At 41.0% G+C, this 19334-nt stretch overlaps 1 protein-coding gene across 1 annotated transcript in view; it reads left to right on the plus strand.

The window, feature by feature from the left end:
* The window catches only part of LOC149311452 (1-acyl-sn-glycerol-3-phosphate acyltransferase epsilon-like), a 40834-nt gene that overhangs the window by 19131 nt on the left and 2369 nt on the right, over positions 1-19334 (plus strand). The window contains exons 4-7 of the mRNA XM_089531091.1: positions 4853-4942; positions 8559-8649; positions 12963-13124; positions 18941-19064. Of these exons, the coding sequence (XP_089387217.1) occupies positions 4853-4942; positions 8559-8649; positions 12963-13124; positions 18941-19064 (467 nt within the window). The remainder of the gene's footprint in view (positions 1-4852; positions 4943-8558; positions 8650-12962; positions 13125-18940; positions 19065-19334) is intronic.

The following is a 19334-nucleotide window of genomic DNA, read 5'->3' on the forward strand; positions in this document are numbered from 1 at the left end:
GAAGTAGTCAGTTTCTCTTTCAGTATGTGGTTGCTTAAGATTAACTAAACAATCTTCTGAAAGACAAAGTTTTGTTCACTTTTTAAATCCTATTTGGAAGTATAGAATGCAAGTGGAGATGTACAACAAAATTGTTGCAATGTAAACTGCTTCCTTTCAGAATTTTAGCTATTCTATTCCAGTCCCACTTTTGCCCAGCCTTGCTTCCTCTCCCTTCCCTTGTGTAGTCAATGTTTTGTGTCCACTACGAAGCCCTCCTTGGCCTGTTTTAGGAAGGATTCCCTGTTTTTGAACAAGTGTTTGAGGCACACATTTGCCCAGTTCCACATACACTGAAATCCTGGGTTTCTTTATTGTCTTCTGTGTGTAGTTCTCAGGTCTGTTTGTGGTAGCATTTAAAAATAGCTTCTCAGCATGAACCAAGTAGTGAGCTTGGTTGGCTTCAAAAGGAATTATATAACTGCAGGGAGGTTAAGGCCATCACTGGCTATTAATCACAATGGCTCTTTATGAGAGGCAGCATGTATCTGAATAACAGTTGCTAAGGAACAAACACTGGAGGATGCTTTTGTATTTGTACCCTACTTAAGTGCTTCCCTTCCACCTGGCTGACCATGATGGAAATAGATAGAGCTCTGGTCTGATCTAGCAGACTTTTTCTGTACTTTCTGTTTTTGTTTTTTGTATCTTCTTCCGTTATCCTTTTCCCTCTGCTCTGTTCTATTCCACTTCTCATCATGTGCCCCCTTGCTATTGATTTCTTTCAGGGATCTTTCGGAGTTCCCTTCTCTGGAGTTACTGCCAGAGTGGGAGCCTTGAATGAGGAGGGAGTGGGTGCTTTCTTCTGGAAGTCTGAAAAAATGGTTATGCAGGCATAACCCCCAGTTATACCCACATATGTCTCCAACAGGATACCAGCCATGTTCTGCTTCTCTGTTACTTATTTACCATCTTTTCTAGGCTGCTTAACATGAAATAGTGTCTAAACATTGTACAGCAAAAGATTACCAGTATATTCAAAATGATAAAACAATGTACATCTAAAACAAAATATGAAATCCAGAAAGACAAGATAGGGGAAAGCTTAAGCAAGCAATGGGGAGAGTATTCCAAAGAAGAGACACTGACAGAAAAAGCTTGCTTCTTAACCAACCACAGTCCCATGAGTAATCTCCTCCTAGATGGCCATAAGAACCCTTGTGGGTCTATAAAGTATTTTTAACTGAAAGGTCCTGAAAATTGCTTGGTACCTAATAGGCAGCTATTGCAGTTCACCCAACTCTGGCATAATAGGTTCAGTTTCTGAACCATCTTTGAGCCAAGGTCCTTGTAGAGTGTGCTAGAGTCAACCAGATATGTCAGTACATAAGTCACAGTGGCCAAACTGTTCCTCTCCTGGAGAGGACACAGTTGACATACCAGCCAAAGCTGATGGTAGGTTTTCTTTGCCATAAAGTTAACTTGCAGCTATACAGAGAATTGTAAGTCTTAAGTCCCCTCCAACGGCATACCTGTTACTTCAGAGGGCATACAGCACCGTGCCCAAAGTCTACACCAGAGAATAGTCATGCTCAAGGTCTCTATTTCTTACTCTTACTCTGTGTTCTCAGCATTCAGTTTCTGTTAATAAGACTTTATCTAACCCATCACTGTATCCAGACTGTTGTTCCCTATTCATATGTGGGTTTTACAGCTTTGACTATGCAAGCATAGGATTTATTCAGTCAAAGTTAGAAAGAATAAATGACAGACACTTATAAAATGGTACAGGGCAGAGTGCTTCTTCCTGGAGTTCCAGTCATTACCTGCCATTTCTCCTCTTCTCTCGGTTTTCTTCTCTTTTTTTGAAATTTTCCTCAAAATCAAGATTATATTCTCAGTCCTCAGCTGGGCTCTGTTGGGGTGTTTCCCTTCAGTTTTGGCATTTTGTAATGAGGAGGGCTGTTTCCATTTAAAATAAAATCCTTTTCTTCCTTCATTGATTTCTATAGACATCTCCCCCCCCCCCTTTTATTCCCCCTTGAGGAAACTACCCGGAAATATGCTGTGCTGATAATGAGAGAGTTCTAGCTACCCTTTTAATCTTCTCCAGATACTCCATTCCCACTCCCCAACAAACTTTTCCCTATTTCCCAGCTACTCTCTTTTCCCACACAGATGATGGGGATGCGTCCTTCTCAGACTGTCAACGTTCCCCATGCCATTGAATTATCATTGGACTGCTTGGGTTTTCTTTCTTCAGTGATTTTTGGGGTGATCCTGAAAACCTCAGGATCACCCCAAGTCAGTAGGTATATACAGGGAGATTCAAATATGCAGTGGGAGAATACATCCCAGTTACAGTAATACATTAGAAGCTAAATGCTTGTATTTATAAAACAATTATTGAAGTACCACTATAAGAAAAACAGTCTTGCTTTAGGTTTGTCATACTGATAGCTGAAATAATCCAGGATTAGAACAGATGTAAATTTCAGAAGCAACGTAAAATAGACAAGCTTGCTTTTCCATTAGTTGTACCATCTTCTGGGGACCATGGGGTAATACCTGTCAATCGTTTCATGTTGGAACAAGTATAGGAATTATTCAGTTGGCATTAGAAGGAACAAAGCTGGTTAATGTTATTATCTATACTGATATGTTTGGGCTTCCAACAAGAGTGACTGAACAACTACTAATAGAGACGTTTGGGAAGGGGAAAAACAGCAGTAGAAAACAGTAGAAAAGTGAGGAGTAAGAATTCAAGACCTTTTGGTGCTTTCTGTGGCAAAAACATTTTTGATATGCATAATAAGACAATCTTTGCAGTAGCTGGTGTGCAGGGATGTGTAAATAGATTCATTAGAAGTGCATCTTTTAAATGAAAACATTAGGCTTTTTTCTTCCTGAGAAAGCCATTCAGGAGTTAGTTAATGTAGCTGCAGTTGATCTAACCTTCTTTTTAACATGATAGGGCTGTAATTATTACAAAATTGCCCCTTTGGTATGGTTCACCATTTTGTCCTATATTGTTTTATTTCATTGGGCAATATCCAGTATCTTATGGATACTGTGAGGGCTTCCCCATCTCTCTCTGTGTCTTCCTGACATCTGCTCCACAAATTGCTGGCACAGAATGTTTGTTGGGGGAAGAGAGTAGGGGAGCAAGAGGGCAGCAGAGAATCCATTTCTAAAGGAGATGGTGGACAGAAGCCCTCGCACTTACATGTCTGTAACTAGCTTGTGTTCAAGAGTTGTTGGTTTGCTTTTAACAGCCTTTCAAAAATATTGAACAACAAAATGAGTGAATCCATTACTTGTTTTTCATTTCAAAGAGAAATCCCATACTCAGAAAACTTCATCAAACCAGTCAAAATGGCTAGATTCACATAGAGTCATTTGTCTTTGGAATAAAGAATGTCACATTTGTAGCGTATATGTATTTCATGATTTTGTGCATAGTAGGAAAAGAAAGACCATGGAAAAAATTAAATGGTGCTAAGTATAGGAACATGCAAACTGCCTTGTAGCAGATCATCCAGTATTGTTTGCTTTAACTGTCAGGAGTTCATTGAGACCTCAGACAGAGGTTTTTCTTATTGACAGTGTCAAGGATTTAACCTGGCACCTTCTGCTTGCAAAATATATGTTCTACTTGTAGCCTCTTTTCTTACCCAACAGGTCTCTATTCATACCAGGTTCATACTGCTCTAGGTTCCCCTTAGCAGTTGCTCTCTCTCTCTCTCTCTCTCTCTCTGGTATCTTCAGTGTACTTTGGATGATACTGGAACTAGACAACCAGTTTTTATTCTTTAATACAGTGGGGCCTCTGAAACCACTGGCTCCAGATCCACGATTTTGAGCTACTGCATATCTTCATGCCCCATATTATTAAATGGTGGTGACATGAACACCATGCTTCTGGTTCACATTAGTGCCATTTAATAATATGGTGTGCAATCCTCTACATTTTTTCCTATCTGCTATGGCCTCTGGAACAGAACACCTGCTGATCCGAGGGGCCCACTTTCCAGTGCTATGGTTTCATCTAGCAATTTCAGTTTAAGGTTTAACAGTGCTCACACTTCTGTAAAAGCAACTGTGAAATTAGAAAATATGAAATGAAACTAGCATACAGCATTTAATTTATTCCACATTCAATATAGTGTTGACAGGGGCCTCCTCAGTGTCTTTCTGAGGGGTGGGAGAGACATACTCTATGGGACAAGAGTGCAGAGGGTCCTCTCCGTGGTTGTGGAATACCCTTCCTTCGGAGGAGGTCTTGATCACCACTAGCACTGTTGTCATTGCAGTGCCAGTTAAAAGCATGGCTTTTTACTAAAGCTTTTGAGCCAGATTGGTTTAATCCAAGTTTGCAAATTGTATTGTTATAAAATTGTTTTAACTGGTTTCAAACTGTCTTGTTTTTAATGTGTCAAATTGCTTAATATGCTTTTATTCTCATTGTTATAAATTATTTTGCATTTATTTTATTTGTGTGGTGTCCTAAGATCCTTCAGTATAAGACAGGATAGAGAGACAGCTAGAGATACAGAGACAAGCTCTGCTTGTTCAAGGGGCTTTTATGCTCCTCTCCCCTATTACAACTCTTAGCTGCGTAGGGTTCATGGACCCAGTGAAACAGTGAGAGATAAGGCATGGAAGAATGCAGCATGATGTGAAAATCAGGGAATTCAGCAAAATTGTCTCGTATAAACAGAAATGCTTTCTCCAGATCCATGTTTATTAGCAATAATTAGGACATCAGTCCTTTTTATTCCTTTAAAAATACTTTCAGGAATCTAAAACATTGAAATACAGTGTATTTTTGAATCATTAAGTTTTATACAGTCTGCCTTTCTTTGTGCACTAGCATGGAGGAGTCTATGTGAAACGAAGTGCCAAATTTAATGAGAAGAAACTGAAAAATAAGTTACAAGCCCAGATGGATGTTGAGACTCCGGTAAGAATTCTCATGTGTGTATGTATGTGTAACTACAAGCTTGGAAGGAATGTACATGGAGATGGCTCAGTCCTTTTTTCACATCTGTTGGCCCATTTGTATGGTTCACCTTCCTACATTCATTCCCATAGAGCAGCGGCTGGGAGGAGATGTTTGGTTTGCATTCTCCTTCCACAGTATCTGCTCTAAAGAGATGTTTCCATGTGTTCACCAGAAAAACATTCTGCCCTCGCAAAATACTCTTTATCAGAAGGCAAAAGCCCCATTACTACAAGAAAATGAACTCTAACTGAAATTGAGCCATTATTTTAGCCTCTCTAAGATGCAGTTTGTTTTCTGGTCAGAACATCTGTTTGTGATAAACAGATGTAGGAGCAAATACACTGCATGAGGATTTTCTGATTACCTCTTCCAGCAACTCTTCTAAACAAACAAACAAAACCCTGAGCTGCATCAGGGGGAAATCCATGAGATACAAAGGACTGTTCCCAGTTGTTTTCCTCATTGGCTCAAACAGGCATTTGAACCATGGGAGGCGGGTAGGCAGGCTTATTAGGGAGGATGCTTGAAAACCAAAGAGACTTAGGAGCAAAATGGATGTCCCCGATAGAGCGGCATCCAACCACCCGTTTCAGTGCCAGATCGGGGCCACGGCAACCCCATGCCACGGCCTTGATCCAGCAATTTGCCGGCTCGGAAGGAGGCCACGAAATGCTGCTCCTTTTAGAGTCGGCCAAAATAGCACGTTTGCTGCCATGGCGACACTTTTTGGCCCTCCTTTTGGCATGCAGCATAGAAATGCCATGCCAAAGGAGCGCCATGATATTGCCCGCCTTGTGGTCACGCAGGTGGCTTCGGGCGTGGTGAAATCCATAATATAAATAAATAAAAAGACTCCTCCCAAAATTGAGAAAAGACCCCAATCTATAGAGCAAAGGTGGGGATCTTGTGGCCTTCCAGATGTTGGACTGCATCTTCCAGCATTTCATCACCATTTGCTATGCTGGCTGTTCTGAATTGCAGCCCAAGAACATCTGGGGGGTCTCATGATTCCCACCCCTCTTCTACAGTATTTATAGAAAACAAATAATGTTTGGTAAAAATGATAGAATATAGTTAAAGAAAAAAGATGCGCTAACCTGGTGTGTGGGGGGTTTCTTAAAATAAACCTTGGCTTGTCTTAGCTGCAAGAAGTGTCTCACTGAAAGAAAAGGTTATCTAAAATCTCGCTCCATGTAAGCTCATATACCTGCTATTTATAGCAAGAGGAAGTGATATTTGGTCTGTTCTTCAGCCTGTGTAAATAACCTGACACAAGTCCAGATCCAGTGGCTTCATTGTGTTAATGCAATGTTCTTTCATCTCTCAAACTTAGGTTTTCTGACAGTCACACACAGCTATGAAGTGGTTCCCAAAAGCTCTGTTGGGTGGAGTTACTGTAGAATAAGCTTTTAATGTGTCTGCTTGTCAGCTTTGCCCATAAAAGAGTAAACAGCGTAAGAGTCAAGCAGCCACTCCTATTATGAACTGAACAGTTTTCTGAACACTGAAAACAGTAGTTACAATCTGATTGTATTACGCTTTGACTCTGGCCAAACAAAGACAAAATATGTTTTAATCTTTTATTTAAAATTACAAATGTCATTCATTCAAGTTTGTGATGGTAACTTTAAACTACATTATGTAACTGTTGATGGAAGTACAATGAATTTAGTTGAGGTGTTTCTTGTTCTAAGATTGTGGAATTTGTCAATTAACATTTCGTAGTTGGCCATTCATCCATTTGCATTTCACCATTCACTGTATAATGACTTTCTATTTGTAATTTCTATTTGCTTTTAAAGTGTAGTCTTGTCTTCTTCAACCAAACATCCCTTCCCCCTTGCAACCCTTTCCATGGAGGATTTAGAGACGTAGGTGTTTCTTACACTATACAATTACAGCACTTTGATACAACTGTAATTGTCATAGCTCCATTTTGTGGCATCCTGGGATTTGTAGTTTTGTGAGATAAGTCAGATTCTCTGACAGAAAGCTCTAATGCTTAATACAGAAAGACATTTTCTTATACACGATTAAAGTTCCTCAAAGAAGTGGCCGTTAAGTCTTTCAGTTGTATCTGAGGGACAGGCTATACCTCTTCCTTACCTTCCTAAAACAGAGGTTCTTTTCTTTCTTAAGGCTTACTCTTGTATGGTTTTTGAAACAATTAGCATTTTAACAAAATTAGTTAATACTAAATATTGTGAAGATTAGCAACTGATAGCAGCACATTGAGGTGCTTGTTGCGGAGTTGTAATTTGTATTCTGAACTAAGAAACCATGGACCTATTGAAGGCCTAAAGTACATACATACCATCAGTCCCTCCCTCACAGTACAAACGAAAGCCATTTTGGGTTCTGACTTTAACTTTGCTTGTGATAATTTCAAATTGGACAAGCTCACTGTTTTTGTAAACTACCCTGAGAACTGAGCAGCTGAACAGCAATTTAAAAATCATCTAAGTAACAAAACCAAGCCACATTGGTGACATTCAAGGCAATCTAAAGGTACAGTTGTGTACCTTTGAGATAACAACTGACACACAATAGAAGTAGTGTTTGTTTGAAATGTTTGCTATCAAGGAGAATAGTAAAGGGGTGTATAAGTGAAAAGATCTCCCATTTCTCTGTGTATTGCTCTTTGTTCCTAGTTAGAAAATGCCCTCGTTGCTCAAATAATGCACCATTTAGGACAAGGTGATGGTAAAAGAACTTAATTTGCTTTGTTAGAACAACCGCCATTGAGCTCTATATTCCTTAACAAATTTCCTTTTGTGAGAGAACAGATTCATTTACACAGTAATCTTGTGTGTTATCAGGCTGACCTGAGAGAAAAATGAGGCTATTGATCACAGTAATCTCATCCAGGTACTGTGGAGCCTCCCCTGACAACATTTTTATTTCAAACCTTCCTGAGCTGTTTTGTTTATTTTTTTTAACACGCCCTTTAGTTCCTATTCACTGAGACAGATTCATATTCTCTTTCCCTGAAAATATATACACCTGTCTCACACGATATATACTGCATTGTCAAGTTGTTTTGTGTTAATGAAATGAATAAAGAAATCTTGTGTTTCTTATCATTTTTATGATAATACATTTTTGAGGCTACAGTCCTGTGCACACTTACTTTGAACTCAGCAATGCTGATTCTGGTTAGATATTTACAGGATTACACCGCAAGTTATGGTAAATTTAGTTGAAATTAGTTTGGAATCTGGACAGGATGTAAAAAATAGATACTAGTTTTCTATACTGAATTTGCTGTACTTTTTTCTGCTTTAACTGCTCAAATAATTCTTGAACAAAATGTTCGTTCTCAATTTAACTACATCTCTGCTGTTTCCTTTCCTTTCTTACTTTGCTTGAAAAACCTATGTAATTCCATGAATACAAGTGCTGTTCCTAATTGTGAAATACAATGATGGAAATAACCTGTATTGTGTTCCCTCCTCCACACTCACGTTATGATAATTGTAGGGGCTTGTAGTGAATGCACAATTTTCACATGTGTAAGAGCATGTTGCAATGTTGTTGTTTTTTAACGAAGTGCACATTTTTTTCAATCCTGCAGATGTTTCTTGTGATTTTTCCAGAGGGAACACGTTACAATCCAGAACTACCAAAAGTCATTGCAGCTAGTCAATCATATGCTGATAAGGAAGGTAAGATACATGTCAAAAAAATTTGGAATAAGGAAGGTAAGATACATGTCAAAAAAATTTGGAATAATTACAATTTGTATTTGGATCAGAGTTAACTAGCTGGGCTATTGACATTACACAGTTCGGTAAACTCAAAAGACAGACCTAGACACACATCGAAATTTGTCTGTCATACCATGAAAATTGTTCTTCAATTGTCATTATGCCAGTTTCAAAATTCTCTTTCATGTTATCGTCTAACAAAAAATTACATTATTCCATTCTTTCTTTAAGTAAGCGTAAAAAATGTCCCATTCTTTCTTTATCTGGTCTTCACTTTTTCCACTCATCCAACAGCCCCTTTCTCCTCTGGATCGTTGTCACAGCAACCACACAACTGCGACAACGTTCTGCCCCAAAAGGCTTCTGGCGATGCTGCCAAGGCACCATTAGCACCCTGGGGCATCACAGTGACATCACGCATATGCCGCCCCATTTGGACACTGTGCATGCACAATGTCATAAATGCGTGCGCCGTGTGGACAGCGCTGCATAAAGATGATGCTGCTGTGACGTGCTAGGATTCGGGAGTGTGTGGTTGCTGCGTGCTCCCGAAACCTAAAATCGGTGCCAGCACACCGCTTCCCACCAATATGTACCGACTCTTAGGTGGGATACAGACCGCCCCTTTCCCCGATGGGTCGGGGCCACAGAGGCCCCGATCCGCCACTTTTCCTGGCCTCGGGGAAGCGGCAAAAAGCCGTTTCCCCGCGGCCTGGAAAGGGGTGTCCTTGGGGCTTCATGCCCTAAGGACACCCCGACAACGGCTCAGCTCCTTTCTCTTTTGTTTTGCTGGCACAGCCAAATAAAGGCTGCACCAGCAATACAAGCGGCGGAAGGAGCTCCGTTTCGGACCTTCTTCTGGCACCACTGAAAGGGCACCATAAGCATCCTGCAGCGGCACGTGTGCGTCGCGCCCTGCAGCGGCGCGTGTGCATCACTCCCACACCGCTCTGTTTGGAGGTGGCGCAGGCATGACGTCGTAATGGCAGTGCCCATGTAGACAGGGCACTGCCATTACCACGCCACGGTTACGTGCTAGGGATGAGGGGCGTCTGTAAAGGATGCCCCGAGGCAACCCTAGCACGTAGCCAGGCTGGTGCAAAGCGCCAGTCTGGATACTGCCTAAGTTTCTTTTTATGATTTTAAAAACAAGATACTCACCACAGATGGTGGCTGGAAAGACAATGGATAATTCTCCCCTCCTTATGTGTTGTGGTTCCAAAAGGTACTGCCTGTAATAAACCCAAAGAAAATCCAGATCCAAAGCCACTGGATACTGCATAGTAGGCAGAACAGGAAATCTGGTCCTTAGGGTGCATGTATGCTGTAGAAATAATGCAGTTTGACACTGTAAAGTGCTGCAGCTCCATCCTACATAATCCTGGGATTTGTAGTTTTACAGCGTATTTAGCCTTCTCTGCCAAAGAGTACAGGTGTCTCACAAAAGTACAAGTCCCAGGGTTCTAGAGGATGGAGTCAAAGCAGTTAAAATGTTGTCAGTCTGCATTCTTTCTACAATGTAGATGCACCCTAAATCTCTAAATTAATGAGAGTTACAGTATATATTCACATTAATCATTTCTTGCTAGCAGCCAAATCACAGTGTATTTCAAACAGTATTCAGTGTCTCCTGCTCAGAACAACACTCTTTCTTGATCCTGTCTGAAAGGACACAAGAGATTCAGATACATAAAAACTCAAACCTATTTTTTAAAGTGGGATAAATATTTTTCTTGCCTGATTGAATCATTCTTCTTCCTAACACATTTATGTGTTTTGATTATTCTTGTATGTGATACTTAGTAGAAGCTGCAGCAGTATTCCATGTGTTGAGCTGAATGCTTAGCAGTAAAAACAATTCCTGTCATAACACTGCTCAGTGCATAGAGACTGAAACAACATGTTGAAAACACAACAGTCACACTTTGATGAAAATTTCACATACTAAAGTACAGTGTTTTACTTCAAAACATTTTCACAGTCATTCTCATGTTGAATAAACAAACATTACTGAAATGTATTTGGCTGACCTAATATGAATGCTCCCCTCAGTTATAAAGAGTGATGAAGAAACACTTGTAGAAGCAATAAACGTTTGTGGGAAACTTCCCAGAAAAGTTAGATAATAAAAGTAGCCAGTTTCCATTTGGGTAGAAAATGAAACATCTTAACTACTGTGTAAATCAGGGTAGATAAAATTAGGGCTGCAAGGTGCAGGCAGACTCCAAACCCCACTTTTGTGTCCCCCACAAAAGCCTCAATGCTTCAAGAAATTTTTCACCCCCAAAGCTACTTGTGGACATGGTTGTTTGGCCTTTCCACCTCCTCATTTCTCCCTGCTTTTTTCTTTTGGGTTTGGGCTTTGGTCAAAAACTGGCTGAAAATAACAAGTAGAAGTGATATCACTTCTGGTGCACCACAGCACAACAGCCCTGCCCTTCCACACCATTGCCTTCCCCTGCTCTAAATGAAAGATTTCATCCCTCCTTTTTCTCACTGTGCAAGTGCTTTTACACATTTGTTGTTGTCATTTTGGACTTATGGCAACCCTAAGGCAAACCTGTGGGGTTTTGTTGGCATGATTTGTTAAGAGGAGGTTTGCCAATGCCTTCCCCTAAGCCCAAGAGTGTGTGACTTGCCCAAAGTCACCCAGTGGGTTTCATGGCTGAGCTGGGAATTAAACCCAGGTCTCCAGATTTGTAGTGCAACACTCAAACCATTACCATGCCTGACTCTCCTTTTACACGTTAATGATACTTAAACTAATAGAACAGTTTCTTCAATGAGCTGTTACCCATAGTGTCAGATTATTTTCTTGCCCAAGAATAAAAGAATGAGTGACCATTTAGATAAAAAAAGCAGCTAGGTCAATCTAAGGAAAACAAAATTCTGTTACCATTACTTTCATAAATAATGCTGATTTTTCTCTCTTTAATTAAAAAAGAATGAAGACTCCCCATAGTGTAAAGATTCATTTTCAGATCCTTTGCATAAGGGTTCATCATAAGGACTTGTCAGAATTAAATGTCGGATAATGCATATATAAGAGGAATTTAGAACTGCTGATATTTTCTACTTATTAATACAGTGGAGCCTTGCCTTATGCGGGGATCCGTTCTGGACCCCCGCATAAGGCAAATACTGGGTAAGCTCAAGCCCCATTCAGTAGAATGCGCTTGGTGCTTGCGGCGGCATGGTGCCCACGCGCCATTCAATGGGTTGCAGTGCAACTTTCACATAAACCAGAAGCTGCGTATGGTGCGCCTGCGTATGGAGCAGGCGTGATGTATTTCTTAAATAATATGAAATAACAAAATACAACAAAATCCACAAAATAGCAATATCTTTTATTGGGCCAACTAAACACAAAATAAATCATGCAAGCTTTTATAGCTTCACTGCCTTCTTCATCAGGCAAAGATATTTAAAATCATACAGGAGGAAAAAACTGATGTTGGCCTGTTACAGACTGCCAAAATAAAGCTGCTTCGGGTCTCTTTGGAGATATGCTGTTTAATTGATGCATACATCCTAAGAATCCGGAAGCTGCACCAAAGCTGCACTCCAGTGCTTAGGAATGGAGTGTGGCTTTGGTGCAACCTCCAGACTCTTAGGACCCATGCATCATTTAAATAGCATACCTGCAAAGAGACCCGAAGCAGCTTTATTTTGGCAGTCTGTAACAGGCCGTTGTTAAAGTCACAAGCCTATCTTTTATCTCGGTTGTTACTTCTGTTGTCAGTTGAGATGATCTAGAACAGTGGTTCCCAAACTTTGGTTCTCCAGGTTTTTGGGATATTAGCTTCCAGAAGCCCCAGCCGGTTTGGCCAACAGTCAAGAATTCTGGGAATTGAAGCCCAAAACATCTGCAGGACTAATGCTTGGGAACCACTGATCTAGAATGATAGCGATGCAAACCAAAGCCATGCCCCTTCTTGTGAGGACCAGGGACAAAGAGCAATAAAAGACAGTTAATAACATTTCACTTCCATTAGCAACAGAAAAGTAACTTTCCCTGTGATCTAACTCCTCCTGTCCTGTGTGAAGCTTAACTGCCCCTTTCTTAGGCAGAGAACATGGAATTTCTCAAGAGGTCTGTCCTATTACACCTGGAAGAACCTTTAGGTGTTGTATAGGTGAAATGTGCCAATTGTAGCCCAAATTAAAAAGTTTTAACTTCATTCGGGGTAGAAACCTCAAATAGTTAAGTCCCTGTCCTTTGACTCCCTCTTGTTAAAGGTGCAGCATTTAATACTTTTCCTCTTGCTTAGGACTTGCAGTCTTCAAACATGTTCTTACACCACGAGTGAAGGCTACTCATGTTGCTATTAATGTGATGAAGAATTATTTGGATGCAGTTTACGATGTTACAGTAGCATATGAAGGCACTGTAGATCATAAAGGACAAAGGAAAGTGGCACCATCCATGACAGGTGAGTCATTACTGTTGAATAATAAAAATAAATCCTTTCCTTCTCTCAACCAGCTTGATGACAAAAATTGGTACATAGAATGGAATTTTAATGACCTGGTTTCCATACCAGAGCAGTTTTGCTCTGCCAGCTTGTGATCTGCCAAGTCAAACTGCCAGGTGCATTATAACCTCTTTTGTTTTTACAGTCCCAGTCAGATAAGAAAATCAAAGTGTTTGTTGGCTCTCTCTTGACATACATGTTGTACATGCGTTGCAGAATATTCCAGTGGTGCTAAAGAGTACACCGTTGGAAGAATCCTCTTGTTCCACTGTCTACATTGAAATGTTCAGTTTGATCCTGCAGGCGCTTCACAAAGTGGATCAGAGCTCAGCAGCAAGCAAGGTTATGACTTGCACAACATGTTTGATAAGACAATATGTAGACGAAAGAGTGAACATGCTTAAAATACTCCAAACAAAATCATGGCCATCAATTCATGCATGAATTTCAAAAGTTGATATTTTACATAAAAATGAGTTTACACAAAATATAAAATGTTATATAAGATCTATTTTAAACATGCATTTATTAAAATATTTTATGTACAAATAAGAATTTTGAAATGCTGAGCATGGAACACTAGCTTCAGTTATAAGTACAGCTACTTCCAGGGGATAGCTTGTGGTAGATTGTTGTAAACACACATAAATAAAGAGTAACTTCAAGACTAACAAGTTTTATTTATCATATATACTTGACACAAGTCAATCTCATGTGTAAGTCGAGGGCAGGTTTTGGGGCCAAAATTATGGATTTTGCTGTGACCTGTGGATAGGTCGAGGGTAAAACTAGGAGGCTCCTTCGGTGTGTGTATTGGGTGCGTGCGGCAAGAGGGACTCTCATTGAGGCTTTTTGTATCAGCATTCAGCTTTCGTTTCAACTTTTGGGCAGGCGAGTGGAGAGGCACTCTTAAACAAACAGCAATATCAATCATTCACCCAGGACTCTTTCTGCTTGGCTCAAGAGAGAAAGAAACTGCATGGGGAAATCTGAAAGAGCTGCTGTCACATTACTATAGTGACTTGTAAATAAGTTGACCTGGGATTTTGGGGTTAGTTTTTGGGCATAAATTTTTAGACTTGTAGATGAGTATATACCAGTGATGGCGAACCTATGCCACACATGCCGGAAGTGGCACTTTCGGCCATTTCCTCGGGCACGGGGCGAGGGAGAAGGCGGAAGAGACATGTGCATGCCCTTTCCTCCCCCTCCCTGCCTTTTCCTGGCCTCCAGCTGTCTCTCGGAGACAGCTGGAAGCCAGAAAAGGGTGCTCCGAAGAAGGAGCCAGAGGAGCGCACCTCTGGCTCCTCCTCGCAGCCTTCTCCTGGCCTCCAACTGCCTCTTCAAGAGAGCTAGAGGCCAGGAAAAGGGCAGGGAGAGGAGGAGCGACCGGCGCGTGCCAGTTGCTCCTCCCCAGGGAGCTTTGCCGGCCTCCAACTGTCTCTGGAGAGACAGCTGGAAGCAGGGAAAGATCCATGGGGAGGGAGGCAGGGGCCTGCCCATCTCCCTCCCTCCCCACTTACACTTCCTGCCCTCCAAGTGTCCCAAACGGGGCACTTGGAGGGCAGGGAAAGGTCCATGGGGAGGGAGGCAGGGGGCCTGCCCATCTCCCTCCCTCCCCACTTACACTTCCTGCCCTCCAAGTGTCCCAAACGGGGCACTTGGAGGGCAGGGAAAGGTCCATGGGGAGGGAGGCAGGGGGCCTGCCCATCTCCCTCCCTCCCCACCTTTCCTGCCCTCCAAGTGTCCCAAATGGGGCACTTGGAGGGCAGGGGAAGGTCCGTGGGGAGGGAGGCAGGGGGCTTGCCCATCTATTCTTCCCCTTTTCCCTTTCCTTGCCCTAAAGGGCTTTGGGGCAAAGAAAGGTCCGGGAAGAGGAGGACTGGGGCCGTGTCCATGGCTCCGCCCCCTCATGGGCCTTTGCTGACCCACAGCTGTGTCTCAGAGACAGCTGGGGACGGGAAAAAGGCAGGGGAGAAGCACTACCCAGAGGATGGAAGCTCTGTCCATGGAGGGTGGAAGCCACACCCCCTGGACCAGAAGCCCCGCCCCAGCACACAGCCCCATCCCAAGGGGGAAGAAGCCCCGCCCCCTGGCACGTGAACCTAAAAAGGTTTGCCATCACTGGTATATACAGTATCATATCAGCCTGGAGTGTAGCTTCAGTAGACAGTTAAACATATGGGTGAGTATGTATGCGAAATGATAGACTGTATTCAAATAGTGGGCTTAGAAACTTCAGGAAGGGAAATACTTTAATAGTCACCACCTGTAATGACAACCAGCTAAATTCCACTGATAAACAGTATGACATGTTTTAACTCTTCATATATACTAAGGTCTGGTTTCAGTTGATCTTAGTATTTTAGAGGTTGTACTTGTTGACTATCACAAAGATCTTTACTAACACATATTTGCCAGCATACTTTTCCTTTTTCAGCATACTTTTCAGACTGGCCTGAGTTTTACTGTGCTTGCTATCAGTCAGATGTTCTTTCAGTCTTGTAAAGAGGACCTTCCTGTCTCTTTAGTGTAGAACTACTTACATTCCAGACATTCAGTTTTGTGAATGGCATCCTTTGATTTCACTCTCCCACTTGTCTTCAGTACAAACCAGACATTCCTGTGTCCAGCACTCATCATGTAACTGGCCTTCGCAGATTTCTTCTTTTTAAAAAAGATATTACTGGGGCACTACAGAAAGAGTTGGCCTTGATGTTAACAGTGATGAAGGGCCGGGGGAGATGCCTTCTCAGAAGAATCTGTCAGTTGCTTACTGAGTTTTCAGATTTGTGAGCCAAACTGTCTTGAGTTGTCTGAAGGAACTGTGTGATTGTCTTCAGATAGCATCTCGTCTTCTTGTTCAAGCTTTGTAATGTCACATTTAATTTTGATCTAGAGACAAAGTGAACAGTCACAAGCATTTGAATGGTTATATGCACCATTTGTGGGCATGCGAAGGAAATACTGATACTGCAGCAGCCTATGCCAATTGCTGCCTATGCCTATTTGACGGTATACAATCAAGATTTGTAGGGGAGGGGGATCCCCACCATGAAACGGGAAATTCAGCTAAATAGACACAAGTTAATTTTGCTACATGTTGCTATCTTCTTTCTGTACAAGTCGTACCCATAGTTTTGAAATTATCATTCTTTGTCCTCTACCCAGAAATGGCAGTTTGCCTTCATCATACTTTACATACTTTCTTATAGTCAGAACATGCTAATCTTTCCAGTATCTAAGAATAAAATCCTTTTAACTGTCATTGGACATCTAGATTTCATCCAGCTGTTCCAGTGGTGCTCTTGCAGATCTGTTAAGATTGGGATTGTGAAGCAAACAAGCGTGTGTATGTGTGCACAGCCAACACATTTAAGATGTTTTGTATTCTTGCACTAAATTTTTGATGCAATACATGCATGAAACAACAGATTGTACATAATATTGAAAGCTAAACATCCAGTTTCTTCTTCCTGATTCTGTGGTATCCTTGCTACTTTTATGTTTTTATTGCAGTATTACTTCACTGGGCAAAATTTATTTTTCCCCACACCCCAAACTCTCAAAAATCACACTGGGAGTAAACTGCAATGTGAACAAAGATGGAGGCTGGTGCACATGCTTCCTTGCCTCCATTGAAAGTGGGAGGAGCTAAACAAACCAAAGACATTTGCTTATTGTAGCAGCTGATATTGGAACATGGCTTGTTTCTCCCTTGACAAGCAGAATGACAGGTTCACATTGCACAATAAGCAAACCATAGATGGAATGTTATGCTTGTATTATCATGGTGTATTGTGAGATGTGAACCCATCCTGCATCTTTGTAAGCTCTTATTATTCATCCCCCTCCACCAGTACCAGTTATGGAGGAATTGGTGTGCTAATGGTTTTTGTACCCGTGTCATTTAGTCTCTCTTAAATTGTCTCCATTGTTCCTGCCATTTATTATTATTATGGTGCTTCTGCAAGCAAACACAGGTGCTTTCTGGAGTTCAGTTTCTGCTCCTTTTTTTTCTATGACTGAATTATGTCCTTGCAAGTCCACCATGGTTTTGTTCTCATGAGAGTCCCTTTAACCAATTTTAAACAATTTCTGATTCACACTAAGGATGTTTTCTCTGCTGAAAAGCTCTTGGTAATGTATGGTTCTCAATTATGTTGTTTCTTATAAGGCAAGGTTTTTTTTTATTCCTGCTTCCAAGAATAGCCTTCTGGCAAGTTTGAGAGAATTAAGCCACCCATCAAATCCAGGCAGTTCAAGCCAATATTCCTAAAGTTGGATGTAATTTGTACTTAATGAATTGTTGCAGTGAGCTTCAGCTTTTTTAGCCTAATTACATAAGCCTTTGGGGAGTTGATCCGATGTGAAATTAAGGGTCATGGGACTATGCAACCTTTAGTGGCTCTTTTGATAGAATCCAGCTGTTACTTAACAAAAACAGGAATGCTGTAAATTGTTCTTATCCACTGGTAAGCAGAAGTGGTTACAGTGACATTGTGTCTTTTCAAAATGAATCGGTCCTGCTAAGATGAACTGCATAATTAAAATAGTTCCTCGAAACTCTTGATTGTATCCAGTTGACCATTCTCATAACTACATTGAAAGGCTGGATTTATTTGAAGTAGTGTTAAAGCTAAGAGGGACTTAGCATACAGAAGAGAGTAGAAATTTCTCCCACACTTCCACAGGGACTTGGAAAGAAGAGTTTCCAAGAGTTTGACAATGATAGAAGAAGATGCCAGGAAGCACTGTTTCTTTAAACAAATACTGTATCTTCCTTTATATTGCATGGTGTGACTTGAAGAAATGATTGAAATTGCAACCTAGGATAGTAGTTTTGTAAGAATCCACAGTTCAAAAAGGCAGTAGGCTGGCATACTGGGTTGCATGGTTGTTCTGCATTGATAGTACTGTCTGGAACCTAAAATAACCTGGGTGGGAAATGTTATGCCCTGCCATTATTTCAGTGAAAAATGTATTTGTTATAATAATTGATGCAGAAGTACCATTTTCGTATTCCATCTCAGCATTTCTGCTTTTTGTCTGTCTCCACTCAGTCCAGGTCCACCTGGACTTCTTGACTAAGGAAAGCCACCCTGTGAGCATTTGCAGTAGTGAAAGACTAAATTGTTGGGGTGTGAGTATTAAAGAAAAAATGACAGCAGAGGTTTGAGGAAATTTAACAAAACTTTACTTAACAGAAGTCTCAAAAAACTGAAGCAAACAGAACAATAGCACAGTACAAAATCTTGATTCAGCAGCATGCATACATTACCATGAGGGCAGCATGGAGAGCAGGATTCATTGAATGCTCCCAAGACCCAGTAGACCCACAAGGCAATTATACCTTTCTAATTAGTTAATGCAATCACCTGGTCTACTTAGCTCATTACCATGGTCACACCTGTCTGCTCACTAGATTCTCATCCAGTCACAACTTATTACCTGGACATAAATGTGTATGTGATGTGAAAATATCTTTCTATAAATCAATATATAATCTATAATTTTAGTAGTAGTTCATGTCTCTGAACATGGATGAAAAATAGCCCTGATATATTGTGAATCTTATTATTCAAAGTTCATATCCTGGTTTTGTTTTCAGAAGCTGGTTTCATATAAAGATCCTTTTACTGGTGCAGAATACCTGGAACTAGATTTAATTTTACTAATTAAAAATAGCATCACTCTGTTGGAACAAGGGTTACTCTGCTGGAATGGTTACCTGCATGGACCAAAAGTGTTCATGATGCTCTTCTGACTTTTAGATTTCCTTTGTAAGGAGTGCCCAAGAATCCATATTTATGTTGATCGAATTGAACTAAAAGATATTCCAGAAGAACAGATGTATATGCGAAGATGGCTTCATGAACGTTTTGAAATCAAGGATAAGTAAGTAATGAAAAGTCATGGGCCTATGTCTGGATCACAAGTAGTCTAATTTACACCTACAACTCAGCTTAATGGGCAGCTAGCTGGTTAATAGAGTTTGTACTTATTGTGAAATAGCTTTCTGATGCCATAGGAGTCACAGACAATGTGATCCAAGAACCAGGGGTTCTACTTGAGTGTGGCAAGGAGATATTCAAGTATCTATCCCCCTGGAAAGGTTATTAGTAGGCTTGGTGGGTATTTGTGAGTACGACATGCCTGAGCACTAAA

This window comes from Sceloporus occidentalis, unplaced genomic scaffold (assembly GCF_023333645.1).
Source record: "Sceloporus occidentalis isolate IW3139 unplaced genomic scaffold, rSceOcc1.0.p SCAF_6, whole genome shotgun sequence".
NCBI classification, from domain to species: domain Eukaryota; kingdom Metazoa; phylum Chordata; class Lepidosauria; order Squamata; family Phrynosomatidae; genus Sceloporus; species Sceloporus occidentalis.